Source organism: Colletotrichum fructicola, assembly GCF_000319635.2.
Source record: "Colletotrichum fructicola Nara gc5 chromosome Unknown KSG_Nara_v1_contig07, whole genome shotgun sequence".
In the NCBI taxonomy this organism is placed as follows: Eukaryota; Fungi; Ascomycota; class Sordariomycetes; order Glomerellales; family Glomerellaceae; genus Colletotrichum; species Colletotrichum fructicola.
In genome coordinates this window covers 1,618,637-1,633,332 of record NW_027094057.1, presented here as the reverse complement: position 1 = coordinate 1,633,332, position 14,696 = coordinate 1,618,637, and the positions used below count along the sequence as shown (strand labels likewise).

Genomic DNA, 14,696 nt, shown 5'->3' with positions numbered 1-14,696 from the left:
TGGAATTCTCGATGATGGTGGAACCTCTGGTGTGTCTTGATCCCGGTATATCACAGCTTATTGTAGGCTTTATTCACTGTTAGCTCTCATTTTCTTCCTTATATACGATGTTTAGAGTGTGATGCTGTGACATCTACAACGAGATGTTTTAAACTCATGCCTCTCATCTTTGCTGTAGGCATCCTGATCTAGGCACGACCGAAAACCAAATATTCTCCCAGAACACTGGGCTCAGGCATGGCAGGAGGAGTTGATTGCCGACAAGTTTCCAGGAACAAAAAAGGTATCAATATATGTGTCCAGTGGCCAAAAACATGTACCGTTGTCGGACAATGGATGGTCGAGACAGATATACATATACATACATTCAGGGCTTCTAACTCATGAAGCAGCAGCCAATGTAAGAGAAACGTTGTTTCTTACAGCAATTCCGCGACACTTGAGATGCTCTCGTGCTGGCTTCTTTTGCCAATCCAGCACCTGCTACACCCATCGACGCCGATTCTTGACTTTTTCCCCGTATTCGGGCAGCGATGTCTAACACGTGAGCGACTATAGCGGCACAAGGACTAGGGCTGGTGATGTAGTAGTCGCATCAACGGAACTTCGGCTTTGGACTAGTGAGCTGCAGATAGGTCCCTGAAACCAGAAGGATGCCGACAGTGATCATTTCCGCCGCAGGTCGCCGATTGAGACCATAATCAAAGGCCTTTAAAGAAGGCGTGCCTCTGCCTTGCTCTTTAAGCCCCCATAGATTTGAGCATAAAGACCAAGCATGCCCTCATTGAACCGAATATTCCCGGCCACAGATAAGCGCTGTCATCACGGTCGCTACGATTCTCAATCTAGACAACCAAGGGCCCTGAGACTTGACTGGCCGGTCTCTCTTCAGTGTCTCTTTGAGCTGCGGATATTTCCATGTAATTTATGTCTCTTTTCCGAGAAGGTCGCAAGGTTATACGTCTTGAATACTCTGCAAATGTCAGAACTACTCGGGCCTTCGGAGAGGATGCAGATCATGTCATGGCAGCGAACGAGAGTAGCTTAAGAGTCAGTGAGAACGACGAAGTCTTCCGCAATTTCTTTGGCAGCATGGGAAAATACTCCGCACATTCTTGGCTTGTCGGTTCGAAAAAAGTTCGTCCGTCATGTCGTGCTTTTTATGTGCCGCCGACGTAGAACGCTTCACCGCGATCCCTGTCGTCAAGGTACACTTCCTCAGGCACATACATTTGATGATTAAATCCCATGCTGAGAAGAAGCCACGAGCCATTCTGAAAACCGGATCATGGTCATTAGGGGGGTTTCACCAACTAACGATTAATTCGATGAGACCGATAGGCGGGATATCAGGACTGGTCCATGGTGACGTTCTGGAAGGTTGGGATTACAAACCATACATCTCCATCACCGTTGGTCTCCGCCTATTCCTCCGTATCCGTAATAGACCAAGGCGGACAGAACCCGTGGAAGTCAATTTGCTTTCTCTGCGAAAATTTATGAGCAGAGGATGATTTTCGGTGTGGTAGAGTGAAAAGATGTGGAATAATGAGCTCTGCTATTACCCAAGAGCAGATCGAAATCCTCCGATCCTTGTCTCGTTGTAACGACCTCCAGACCTTCAGGGTCTTCTCATATAATCTATTACAAAGATGCTCTCTGTGGGGGAATGCTCCAAGACTCCAAGTGCCCCTGAAACCTGTCTACCTGTGTCCACAATCAAGTCACTGCAGTGATAGTTTGGCTTTTTTCTTGTATAAAAAGGGTATTCAGTCCGAAAATATGAGAAATTGGAAAAAATCTCAGCTTAGGCGCAAATCTGTTTCCTTACGAGGACCTATAGATGTGGAAATGTCCTCCAGACAAGGCAAACTCGACTGTCATCATCGTGTAAATTGAGCAGCCTCTCCTGCCCTCTTGTTTCTCGCCTCTTCTCTCATATTCCAGTGGAGTATTCCTCTCCATAGCTATCGTCGGTTGGCAACAAGTTGTCGCCAGCAAAAAGGCAACAGGTGTCCAACCATAGGCATAGACACGGTTCGACGCAAAGACAAGAACAAAATCACAGAACCTATCGACAACCCGCAGTATTGCCTCTCAGTAGGCTTAACGGTATGACTTTGGAATATATACGCATTCATTCCTTACCTTAACTTCAGGTGAGTTCGTCGAGGGCCACATGCGCAGAAAGGTATATCATGTCGATTTTGACCATGAGCCAGGAAGACCATAAATTGGCCTCCTGAATTTGTTGAAGGTTCTCTGAAGGGCATCGTTGGTCATGTTAGGATATTTGGAATCTTTGTTGATGCCGCACCTATCATGATTCCCGAAGCTCATCCCTCAGCGAATAAGTCTTGGTTCGTATTGCGCCAATACCGGCAAGATCACAGGAACGCGGACCTAGAGTTCAAGGCAACGATGATGAGTCATATGAGATCAAGCGTTCTCATTCCTGAACATAATCCTTGTGGGGTTGAAATTCATTCAGTCACAAACAGCCAAAAGACAACATACCATCATGCCATTTGCTAAGCTATGATGTCCTGCGCCAATCCATCCCTATAAGTAATTACGATCGTGCATGATACGGAACAGCCAACATCGGCTTGCAGACGCACGATCCCCCTTTCAGCCTCTGAAGAAATCCAGATCCTGCAACCCGCAAGACGTGGCCGTGGCAGACGCGAGACAGCTCACGCCGGTCTCCACTCCATGGCATCATTTTGCTTGGACACGTCATATCAGCATACAAAGATTCGCCAGAAAAGCACGTTGGATCTCAACTAGTGAAGGATTTCGCAGCTGAAAATAGCGTGCCAGTCACGATTGGTCTGCAAGAAGCCGCTTCATGGCCAGAATGGCAAAGAATTTGTTCTTGAAATTTGACGGGGCTTACTTCTCGCGGCTCGGATTGGCGATGTACCCCACAGCAGTTTTGCGGGTCGATAACCTTACACCGAGAGGCCTATTCAGGTCGAATTCACCGAGCAGGTGAGAGAAACGTATGGTTCGAGTGATCCTAAACCGGTGCTCGAAGAGGCTGGCGGTGACAAGCCTCCAGAATCCTGAAGCAAAAGACTTAGAAGTATACACATATTCAAAAGAAATATTTCCGGCCATGTAGACTTCTTCATTGCTATCATGACTATTCTATAATTCCCAAACATCAATCGTGATACTGTTTTCCTTACGAGCGGGGTTCGTTATTCATATCCTTTGTGTGTGCAAAATATACTTGGAGAGTGGCGTTCAGACGCGAACCGGCGAAAGTCATGGGAATGCCGATATAAACAAATCCCTCCTCTCACCAGAGAGAAGTTGATGCTAGCATGCCCCCTAAACAGCCGTGCGCTCCGACTTCCACACGTTGCTCTGCGCGTCCTCGGGCACGGCGATGAAGTCCTGGCTGTCGCCGCCGCTGCTGGTGTCGCTGCCGTCCAACGAGCCGTCGTACGAACTCGTCTGCCACGCGGACAGCTCGTCCACGCGGCGGATGCCCATCATCCACGAGACCAGACCGCGGGGCACCCAGCGGCCGACGAAGCCGTAGACGTTGGCGCCGAGGCCGACGCGCACGGTGCTGCTGGTAATGGAGCCGTCGATCACGTCGAAGACGGCATTGTGCAGGTGGCGCAGGTTGCTGCCCTTGAGCCCGCGGATGCGGCCGGCCGAGATGGCGGAGGTGCTCTGGACGACGAAGTTGCGGCCGTAGGCGTGGCGCGCGTTGTCAGGCCACATGAGGGTCTCGGTGGCTTCGGCGTCGATGCCCGGGGCGCCGCCGTCCATGAGCGCCCGCTGGGAGGGGTGGGCGCCCTTGGAGGGCTGGAAGCCGGAGAAGTCGAAGGTGCCGAGCTGGACGTGGGTGACGGGGATGCCGAGGGGTCGCAGCTCGGCGGTCAGGACCTCGGTGAAGGCGGAGAGGGCGGAGGAGACGGTGGCCTCGGGGGCGTGGAAGGGCGGGTTGATGGAGGAGATGATGGACGGGGTGAAGACCAGGACCTTGGGCGGGGTCCACTTCTCGCCCGGGGGGCACAGGCGGCTCGTGAGGAGGGGTAGGAAGGCCTGGATCGTGAGGATGGGGTGCAGGAGGTGCGTGTTGAAGAGGTCGGCAAAGCTCGACGGCGGGATGGTCGCGATCGGCGAGGTCTGGTAGTTTAGGGAGGGGATGAGGATGACGGATTTGAGCTGGAGGAAGTTTGATTTCGTGTTGGGCGCGGGAGTGTGGGGGGAATGCAGGTACTGGGCGAAGCTGTCGATAGCCGCACCGGCTCTGGGAGGCTGCTCCCGTTAGCACCCGAAGAGTGTCACAAAGACGAGCAAACTTACATCAGTTGTGTCGATAGTGAGGGGCAGGATATCCGGCCTCTTCAGGTTTTGCACCATGTGCTCGTCCTCCTCGGCATTGCACACGATGTAGACGATAAAGCCTCTGCGCTCGAAGTCCAGAGATAACGACCTCGTTAAGGGCAGCGATGGCGAGCCGGCAATAACGACGACCTCTTGCCTGCCTCCATTTCTCGCACGCTTCGCACGTCGTACCTTGCGGTTGTATCTTCTGTTGTACTGCTGGTACGAGACCACACCAATGACGGCGACAAAGGCACCGGTCAAGATCTTGTGCTTCGATACCCAATCCGTCACCTTTTCAAATCGGGTGAGGGCTATCACTTCGATCGGGCTGCTGTGAACGGGGGGTTGCGGACGTAGAGCATCGGGGACCCATTCTGCCGTTGCGAGCGTCTCCTTCAGGGCATCGGCGGCCTTCTCGACGTGAGGGTTGACGATGCTGGCGAAGTCGTCGGTGTATTTGCGAATGTGGTTGGGCAGCGAGGACAGCTGGAGAGCGGCGATGGCGTCAGTAACGGGGATCTAGATGATGGCTCGCGTGATCACAAGCTCGAGCGGATTGCTACTCACGACGTCCAGGAACTGCTGGTCGTCCGCCGACATTTTGGGCGGCGTCTGGTCACGATGTACCGGGGGGGCCACTGGAAGCGAGATTTCGGTCGGAGGGGTTGGGTATGAAGGAAGCTTCGTATCTGGCGGTGAAAGTCTTTCTCTTTTTGAGATAGCTGGGGGATATGTCGGCGGATGGAGCTTTTTCCTCGCGGGCCGGCAAAAAAATGGTCAAGGGTGTTCGACTGGACTGTTCGTTCCGCGTAGATGGTGGGGAAGCCTCCGCTGCCCAAGGTGGAGTTTCACTGGCCGCTGCCTCAGTCGACTGAGGCCCTCAGTGCCCGCTCACCGAGGGGTCCGGGCTTGACCCGGGCGCCGGAGCTGATTGGTCGGCCGAGTTCAGCGAAGAAGCCCCTCCTCGGTGCTATCTAAGGTTTGTTTTGTTTCTCCGAGTTCAACGTCACCACCCTTTCCGGCGCATGAACCTCCCATTTCCTGAGCCCATGCTCGACTCCACGGGGCCCCTTTTGAGCCGTCTTCGTGCACGGCTGTTAAGGGCGGCCAGATGACAGGAGGACAGGAGGCCTTGACCAGATGCCTGACTTCGTATATCCATCAGCTGAAAGCATCGATTTTGCAACGGGCATTGTTCAGTTCTGATTGACGTTAATTTAATGCTTTGCTGCTTGACAACATCATGTCGCGCGGAATCTGCCCACGGCGACTGTGTGGTCAAATATCCCTGCTGAAGATGCGATTGTTGGAGAAGACGATAGAGTGGCTTTGCTTTTGCGTTGTATCCCATCCCAGTGCCACAAGAGGGTCGTATAAAGCCCAACGTTTCACAAAATCCCTTCATATCTCCCTTCGGCCCTTGAATACAGGCTGAAACATTTCACATCTAGCTCCGTCTGAAGTCTCGACGTTGAGAATAGTCCCTTCTCGACTGAATTTCGCCATTCCGGGCCAACGGCGGCCCGAGTTGGGCTTCCCGTACCTGCTTTCTCGCTCCTCGACAATCGCCAATTTGGCTTATCTGGAAAGTTGCCCAATATGAGCGATGATAGTTTGAGGTGTTCGATCGGCTCTGGCTCTTTCGAATTCTTTTTGGTGGCCGGGTCACTGATCTCGTCGCCTGATTTGCGAGAACACGTTGTTCATTCGTTTCTTGTTACACGATATATGCATTCCGAAAGCTTGGAGTGGATGGTGTCGACGAAATAATATTTCTTGACTCGGTTGACTTTGGTTTCAGCAATCATGGTCCACGTTGGATAATGGAGGAGCGTTGACTAAAGAGATCCCGCTCCAGACCATCCAGTCTTTCAGCCTGCTTCTGTAACATGAACGGACCCACGAGCCAAGAAAATGTTTTTCCGCTGTCATGGATTGTTCACGAACAAGATCTCTTTTTGCTACTGTTGGTTGTTTCTGCATGATTTCAGCGTACGGTCGACGACACCCGAGGCGCCTTCCGTCTTCAAGGTCGTTGCTGTATGAGCCAGCCGAAGAAAGCAAATCTTCGGTATAGAAAAGGACACTCACGACGCTGATAAAGGTCAAAGGAAGGCATCTTTGACTGCCGCTGTATGACGGAGACCTGGTGCGGAGCGTCGGTCATAAAGGAAGAGACGAAACGAAAACGGAAGGGGGAGCCTTCGAGTTACACATGAAGTTCTCAACAAAGCTTGAGCGTGGTTATCACGAGAGCCCCTTCTCCGAGTTATTCTAGGTAAGGTCCTCTGAGTCCTCCTCGCGCTAGCTTGATCCAATGACGCGGGGAGACCAAAGGTCAGGATTGCTGGAGGCAAGAGGTTCTCACTTGCCCGCACCTTCCTTCTCTACCTCTACGACCTGCTGCCTGAGGAAGCCCACCCGCCCACACCCTACTTCAGCAAAATTGTCACCGTTCCTTCCATCAACAGCCCGTGGTCTAGTGGGGTTACTAGGCGCATCAATTGATGCGAGTTCTCGAACGTCCCACGCCACGGGTGCGCAAGTTCGAATTCCACTCTGGTCAACCATTAGTGGGGTTCTTGCTCTGCCGCCGTTAGAAAAATCCATAGCATCGTTACACCTGAGGTTGGTAAGAGTCTCCTGTGGATTTTCATAGGACCCTTCTGGGTCCGAACTTTTTGATTTTTTGTTGATTTTGAATGTGTGATTTTTGGGGTGACGATGTGCGGAGAGCTGTCTGCCAGGGGCGAGTCTCACAATGCGACTTTTTTTTTTCGGATAATGCTCCTTCTATGTAAGTGCAGCCGTGAGTGTTTAGATCTGAGATTGCCCTGCATCTTACGATCAGGATGTTGCTTGTGAAAATGTGCGCTTCTTAACTTGATGTCGCTGGCGACAGGAGAGCTATTAATGTCACCCCCATCATGAAGGCAGAAGCTTGCCCGACATAACTTTCATCGCGATCTTAAAAACGTTGCGACGCTTATCATGTCCCACAATGCTGAAACCAGAATCTTCCCGCTCGAGGCGACTTTGAGCTCTCCAGAGCTTTCTTACAACATCTCGATATCCCAGGTAGAACATCAGCAACTTCTCATAGCCTCATTTCACACATTCACAAGGAGTGTCACAGTCGTCCACCGTCATTGCACGTGTATGCATAGACGGATAGATGCTTGAAGAGAGCTTAGGCATGCCTCATCACTCTTCACCGACGCACCCATACCTTGACAATACCACGAACAAGCTCGGCCTCATAAGTGTGGGATCGGGCCAGCACGTTTCCAAAAAGGATGGACCATCACGATTGCGCTTCCGGAAACAGATCTCTGGCATGCTGCAAATCTTTATATAGCTATAAATTCCGGCCTTCAGGTACGGCGTACTCCGATATCCCCCGGAATGGTGTCGCGATACTGACCTACGCGCCGAACAGGGTGAGGTAAGGCCGCCATCACCAAGGAGCCTCTCGCCGCATACCCTATAAAGCTTGCCACGGGTGTACGGTTGGTCTCTTTCAAACGCCAATCGTCGCTTCGTCAAGTTTGGTCATTTGTTTGACATGGGCCTCGCCCCTTTTCCTCGAGGGCATCAGACTCACAAAGCCCTACTCCGAAAAAGCGCCTTCCTCCCGTTCGGCTCCGTTGGTTTCTATCCGTTGGTCTGTCGTACTCAGGCGATAGGCACCCGGAATTCTTCTTCGATTGTTGCTTTCCGCCGTACAGAGCATCATAGGTTCAGTCTCACTGCTTGCAGAAATTAGCTCCACCTTTGGCAACACAACCTGAAAGAGCAAGCAGCATTTGTCCAACAGAAAAGGGCGACTTCAAAGTTCCACGCAGGTTACATACATACTCATCGCACAACGAGTGCCGTAGCAACAATTCAGAACAGCTCTACGCACGCCGAGAGTGGTTCAGACGGCGAGCGAGCTTCTAGGTATAAGAAGGAAGAAGAAAAAGACTTGAGTTCTGGGCTCAAACCAAATGCGCCATAACTGAGGGGCGAGAACAATGTTTCGTGTGGTGGCACACTCCAACTTTAGATTAGCCCACAGGAAAAGAAGAAACCAACAAACAAGATTGGAATACAGAAGATCGACAGCAAATATCGTGACGGTTTTCCTGCCTCATCGTCACTCAAGTATGCGCAAAGAATACAACCAAGTCACATACGTTGCGCTACTCTGCCGCAAATCGGGTACCGGGGCATAAAGTACCGTGCCCTATCGTCACCCGGCTAAGAGGAAGCAGACTCTAACTTGGTGGAAAGCATTCATTGGCTTCAAAGTCTTTCTCATATGAATCAGTATCAATCCCTTTTAAGCTACTCAAAAGCACCACTGAGAAAGGCTTTCGGAAATTTCTACAGCAAATCTATATAATAAAGCGTCTCGCATCATATCTTGGACGAGAGAAACCGCAAGCGCACAATCAACAGAGGCTTCTCTCATGGTGGAGTCAAAGATTGTCTCAACTCCACCGCGATGATGGGCTGGCGGGTTGGGGCATGTCTGCACACATGCCGCAAACATCTACGCGTGCCTTGCCCTTCATGGTACCGACGTATACACGAGAAAAGACATAGGCAATCGACGACGAGAAAGACCGAAGATACAGGTGTAGCAACACACGTAGAGCATAGAACGGAAAGGTCAAGTAGATGGTTTTGTCAAGCCTGTAACGAGGATCGTCTCACGCTACGTCAAGTGACCTCCTCAACTACCAGGCTCACTGCCTTCGCTATCTCAGTCTATCCTAGCTGACGTCTTTCATATAATGGACGAGACAGAAGTATTAGACCCTCAGCTCGACCAAAAGCCGTGAGCTTAGAACCACATCCTAGAAACCGCCGACCACAATGCACTCCTGAAACGGGGGGTAACACATTTCCCCTGGATCAGATCAGGGGGGGGGGGGGGGGGGGGGGGTTAGGGATATAAAACGGTTGACCAGATTCTCTCTTGACTGGTTCCCTAGACAATTCTTCCTAGTGGAACCAGTATGAACCTCATAGCTTCAAAAAATCGTACATACGCCGATGAAATGTCGGCCCCAAAGCTCAACAGCAGTCGCTCGCGAGTTTCCGAGAGCCTCTAGCCTCGTATAGCCCAGGAAAAAACACACAGCCACATACTCTAAGAGCAATACAAACCAGCGGGGAGGGAACCAGAAAACGCAAAGAACATCCAACGCAATCTTAGAGACAAGACTCTGGATTGGCCAGGCGGCGGCGGGTTCAAGGCATACTTGGTCGACTAACAAGCTCATGCCTCCCAACGCATTGTCCTTCGGATGTTTGCCACCATTCATAAGGACCTTTTAATACCGTGCTGCCTTCGCTGGCCCCATCCGAGCGTAGTCCGCACAGCTAGATGGCCATGCCACTAGAGTAAGGAAATGTTGCACGTAGGACTGGAGACCTCTCACATAAAAAGGGGTTTTGCTATCGAGGGGCCACCAGATGGACTCAGACCAGAGAATGGGGTCAGGTGCGGTTATCAATTTGTTCCGCAGGTCGTCACTGCCATGCGCCATCATACTTGCCCCTAAAATGAGGAGCAAAGGGTAAAGAGGGAAGAAACTATTCGCGACATCAAACACAACCTTCCTTTCACCATTCCTATCACTCGAGCATTCAGTTCAAGTCCATGTTCAATATCCGCCGGCACCAATACGTCATCTTTCCTTGCACCGCGCTCGATATCTCTGGTGTCTCCTGCTGCATCCCCAGAAACCACACCGGACGGGACCGAGCCTCTGCGCACAACTGCGAAGCAACTTTTGACCACAACCGGAATGCCTTGGATTCCGTTCCTTCGCTGTCAGTTGCCCCAACTCTTATTAACCACCATTTTTCTTTGCGCCTATTGTTGAAACCACCTGATACAAACGACCCTGACTCCAATTTAAAGCATTCACGAGGCTTCTACCATCAACGTATTTTGGCAGTAGTCACCTTCATGGCAGCTCAAGTCTTCATCCAGAAGAAAACCCACCGTGAAAGAAACCAAGGTCAAAATGCTCCCTGACCTTGACGTCTTCAGCCTCACACACACGTTGAGTCTAAACGAGCAAGATTCGCACCTCTTGGTGACGCTGAACGCCTTGCAAGGATGCCGACATGAAGCAGACAGAGAATGGACAATTCCATAGACTTGAGATTAAAGGCTTGGATCCTTCCTACCAAAGAGCCTCAACCCCCTCCAATCACCAAACCACGCCAAACGCAACCCCCATCCATTCAACACCCTCACCACCACCATCTACCGAACCCCCAAAACCCTCCGCATCAAGATCCAATTCCCCCAAAATCTCGATCCCAAAAAGACCGTCATCTTCATCGCTAAATCCCAGTTTCTAACGTGCGCTGTCGAAAACCCTCACCAGGACACCCCCTCAACCCCATACGGCGCAATCCCAACCACGTTCCCTCAAGGAAGACCCCTTTCGTCACCCATCAAGGTTGCCGTGAGTTGGAGACGGAGGGCTATAGCATGAAGACGCATCTCATAAGATCAGACGAACCATCACCTCTGATCCCGTGCATCCCATCTCGGGACGCGTCGTCCAAACATCGAACATCCCCGTCCACCTTTGCCTCCAAAAACGGCCTCTCCCATTCACCCAACTCGCTTTGACCCCCATCAAATCAAACCCACCGCCCCCATCATCCATATCCCTCTTCCTGGCCTCACCGCATAAGCAAGCCAAATGTCCACCTCATCCCACAAGTGACTCACCGACAAACACACACACACACATATACCCAACCACCTCCAAACCCACAAAGGGAGCACCAACACACCTCACCTAACCTCACCGGCCAGATCCAGCCGCAAAGTCCCTCCCTACATGAACCGCAACCCCTCGCCACGGCCAACGCATCGCATCCGCATAACCTTCAATGCATCAATGCCAATCCCCAGTGCCGGTACACTCCTCCCGCGTCCCCCGTCCATCATCTCCGCCCTCCAGCCCCACGTCCATGCGAACCCATCGTGGGCTCCAACGCACTTCACCCAGCACACCTACCTCACTTTACACAAACCCTCAACCCCATCCATCCCTTTCTAAAACCCATCTACCTACCAAAAAGAACAATTCACCAACCACCAGCCGCATAAACCAGCACTCTCCCATCCCTCCCCCAGCCCAGCCCAGCCCAGCCCAGCCCCACCAACACCACACCCAGTCATCCCATTCCCCCCTAATCCCAATCCCGTCTAGGTTACCCTCCCCCACCCTTGCAACTCACCCCACCATCATCCCATCGCATCCCAGCTTTCCCATCCCTCTCACAAGCTCGGACGAAAAACCGCCGTAAGGATCAATCCCTCACCCGTCCACAATCCCATCTGCCAAAATTCAAGGACGAAAGATCAAATTCATCAATACCAAAAATCTGTAGTTTGGATCTAAACCGCGCGTGACATACCACAAATCGCAGACTGCATCAAGACTCCATCATTCCCCAATCGGTCCCATCTGCTGCACCCATCCGTCCCCCCCGGCCCGCGGCAATGCAACCACAGCCTATGATTAGACACCAGGCCAGGACCAGGACCCCATGCTCGCGTAACCCTCGACCGTCATTTCCCATGTGGACTTTTGGGCCACCAAGACGATCACTTCCCTTGTGCGCACGACACCGACACCGCCAGAAGCCAATGGCCCGCAGACGAAAAGTCATCACGTAAATCACGGTGAGGCAAGGAATCACGGAGGAGAAAATACATGTTTGAGTCGGTGCAGAGAATTTTTACTCTTTTTTTGTGCCTTTGTACAACTACCTTACACAGGGAGGGAGTGCAAATGCGGGTATACGAAAGTCTCGAGGGCTCTCACCCCGGCTGGTCCCAGGACGGCGTAATCACTGTCGTCCCAATCCGTCCCCAATTCATCCAGAAATTCTTCCTCCTGCGATGAGATGGAGAAACTGTCCCAGCCTCTCTCCAGAAAAACAAGTGAACCTGATCCGCCCCTGAAAACTCGTATCCATTGGCGGCCCAATTAGGGGATATCTGGCCTCCAACGGAGTAAAGAGCGCGAGGCAGACCGATCCAACATCTCGGAAATGGTGTTCCCCCAGTCGCGAAAAGTACCGGCCAAGAGGTTCGTGTGTGTATCGTCCCATCTTTGAACCGGGCCAAAGACGCCCTTCTCTCCCATGCGGTCGAAAAAGTCGCCCAAGGCCTCGCGTTCCGTCGAAAATAAAAACCACCTCACTTTTTTTGCTCCCGTCGAGAAGTTTCTTTCGGTCGAGTCTCTTCCCGAGACCTCTGCAATCTGACCTTCATTCTTGACCATCCTTTCGCATCATTGAAGGTCGGGTGTCGAATCTCTCGCCTCCCAAGACTACCTCCAACTGCAAACGGAGACTGCTGCTTCCCAATCCTTCACCCTTCCTGGGGTGACCTTCTCGCGAACGTAAAACTCTTCGGGTGTTGTGTAATAAAAAATCCGCTGAATGCTGGAAAAAAAAACTTCTTCGGGGGTTGGGTATGATCCGTATTCCTTTTTTTGGGACACTTCTGCTGAGTGAAAAATCGACTTTGTTGCAAAAAAGAAAAAAAAAAAAACCAAATCGCTCGATGCCATGACGTGCTGATGAAAGAAAAAACCATTCTGAATGCCGCATGCAAACAATCTTTTTTTCCTTTTTCACTTCCTGGACACGCTTAAATGCCCTGCCACGGGTGTAATGAGGGGAAAGCTTCGATTGCCCGTATCGTAGCGTTGGACGCTGGTGGGTATCCGCTTGGGACTGGTGCAAGCACAAGTCCCGATCAAACTCGAAATCGGTTTAGGCCATGTTGTGACCTGTTGTGTTTTGAATAAACGGGGCGTATTGCTGTTGTACTTGTTGTTGGGCAAATGCCGCCGTATTCGGTTGAGGGGTGGGGGTGACCGGGCACCTAGGAGGCATCGCGTAGGCGTCCTTCTGGACAGCTGCGTAGGCGGCGCCGTCAGGAGTGATGGGCGGGGTCATGTAGCCGTCGGCGACTCCTTGGACGGCTCCATGGCCTTTGTGCGGGGTGCTGTAGATGCTGGCCTGTTTTGTTGACTCAGAAGGCGGACTCGGAGGGCCGGACTGGGCGCGGGCGATGTTGGCCTGGTGAGCCATGAAGGACGCCAGCTTCTTGGAGACGCCGGAGAGGTGAGGCGAGGAGTACTTTCTTGCCAGAGCGACGGAGGGGCTGTGGAGGTGCTGAGACAGAGTCAGGAGGGTGACGTTCTCAACGTGGTCCCACTCTCCGTCGTTGACCTCGGGCTCGCCAAGGATCGCTCTCGCCAGAGCCAGAGAGGAACGAGCCATGATAGAGGGCTTGGTGGACACGAAGTCGCGGTGGTACAGGGCGATCTCGCAGATGTAGGCAGCCATGTGCTCGACCTCAACCTTGTCGTGCTCCTCGGCGACGATGAGCTGGGTGAAGAAGTCAACGGTGGGGTGGCCGATGGTCCACTCGAGGGTGTTGAGGACGTGCATCTCCATCTGGGTGAACATGCCAGCATCGTAGAGGCCGCAGCACATGTTGTTAAGCTCGTGGATCTGGGGCACACGGTCCTTCTTATCTCCGTACTTGGCAGCGATCAACAGAGCAGCACATCCAACAAGTTGGTAATGTTGCTTGTACACCACACGCTTGGAGCAGTAGCGGTCGAGCAGGTTGACGGTGAGGAAGAGAGTCTCGGGAAGGAGGGCGAAGGCGGCATGAGCCTCGATGAGGAAGTCGATGAGGTAGGGTCTCATGTACCATTGAATCTCACGCTGCATGTCGATGAGGTTGGCGTCGGGCATCGTCTCATCCTGGGACATTGTCAGCAACAGAACCCATTGACTAAGGTCCGACTCGTCTTACCTCCATGTGCCTCATGTGCTTCATGATGTCCTCCAAGTACTCATCACCGGCAATGCGGGAAAGCTCGCTGGCGATAATCTCCTGCCGTTGCCTGGCAATCATCTTGGCAGCATCGCGGGTTCCCATCCGTGGCCTTTCGGGTTGCTCGTTGCCCTCTGTGAAGTAGGTGGGATCGGCCTGCTGTTGTTGTTGCTGGTAGTACGCCATTATGAATCGAGAAGTGAGTCGAGGGCGGTTGTAAGGGGGTTGGAGGATGACGGGGTCGAAGTTCCGATTTGGGAAAGAGTGACTATTAAGTTCTCCAGGAAGCTTTTTTGGTGGTCGGAGATACGGAAACGAGCAAAAAAAAGAAAAAACTCAAAAGTCGGCTGCGCAGGGAAAGAGTGTGGAATGATGCGACCGAAGGATTAGAATATTAGTATTAGAAGGAGCGTGGTGAAGATGAACAGGGTCCGGCAAAAGAGTGACTGTGGCTGGA

At 52.2% G+C, this 14,696-nt stretch overlaps 2 protein-coding genes across 2 annotated transcripts; both read right to left on the bottom strand.

Moving 5' to 3' along the window:
• Positions 1-3,339: 3,339 nt before the first annotated feature.
• On the bottom strand, positions 3,340-4,953 carry CGGC5_v012156 (UPF0744 protein; the record flags this gene model as incomplete). The annotated part of the gene is made up of 3 exons (XM_032030984.1): positions 3,340-4,281; positions 4,330-4,839; positions 4,921-4,953. 3 exons carry the CDS (start codon positions 4,951-4,953, stop codon positions 3,340-3,342), a joined length of 1,485 nt encoding a protein of 494 aa, XP_031889796.1.
• An 8,208-nt stretch (positions 4,954-13,161) lies between these two features.
• CCN1 (G1/S-specific cyclin CCN1) lies at positions 13,162-14,425 on the bottom strand (the record flags this gene model as incomplete). Its single annotated transcript, XM_032030982.1, has 2 exons — positions 13,162-14,166; positions 14,219-14,425. The coding sequence occupies 2 exons, from the start codon at positions 14,423-14,425 to the stop codon at positions 13,162-13,164; spliced, it is 1,212 nt and encodes a 403-aa protein (XP_031889798.1).
• Positions 14,426-14,696: the final 271 nt, after the last annotated feature.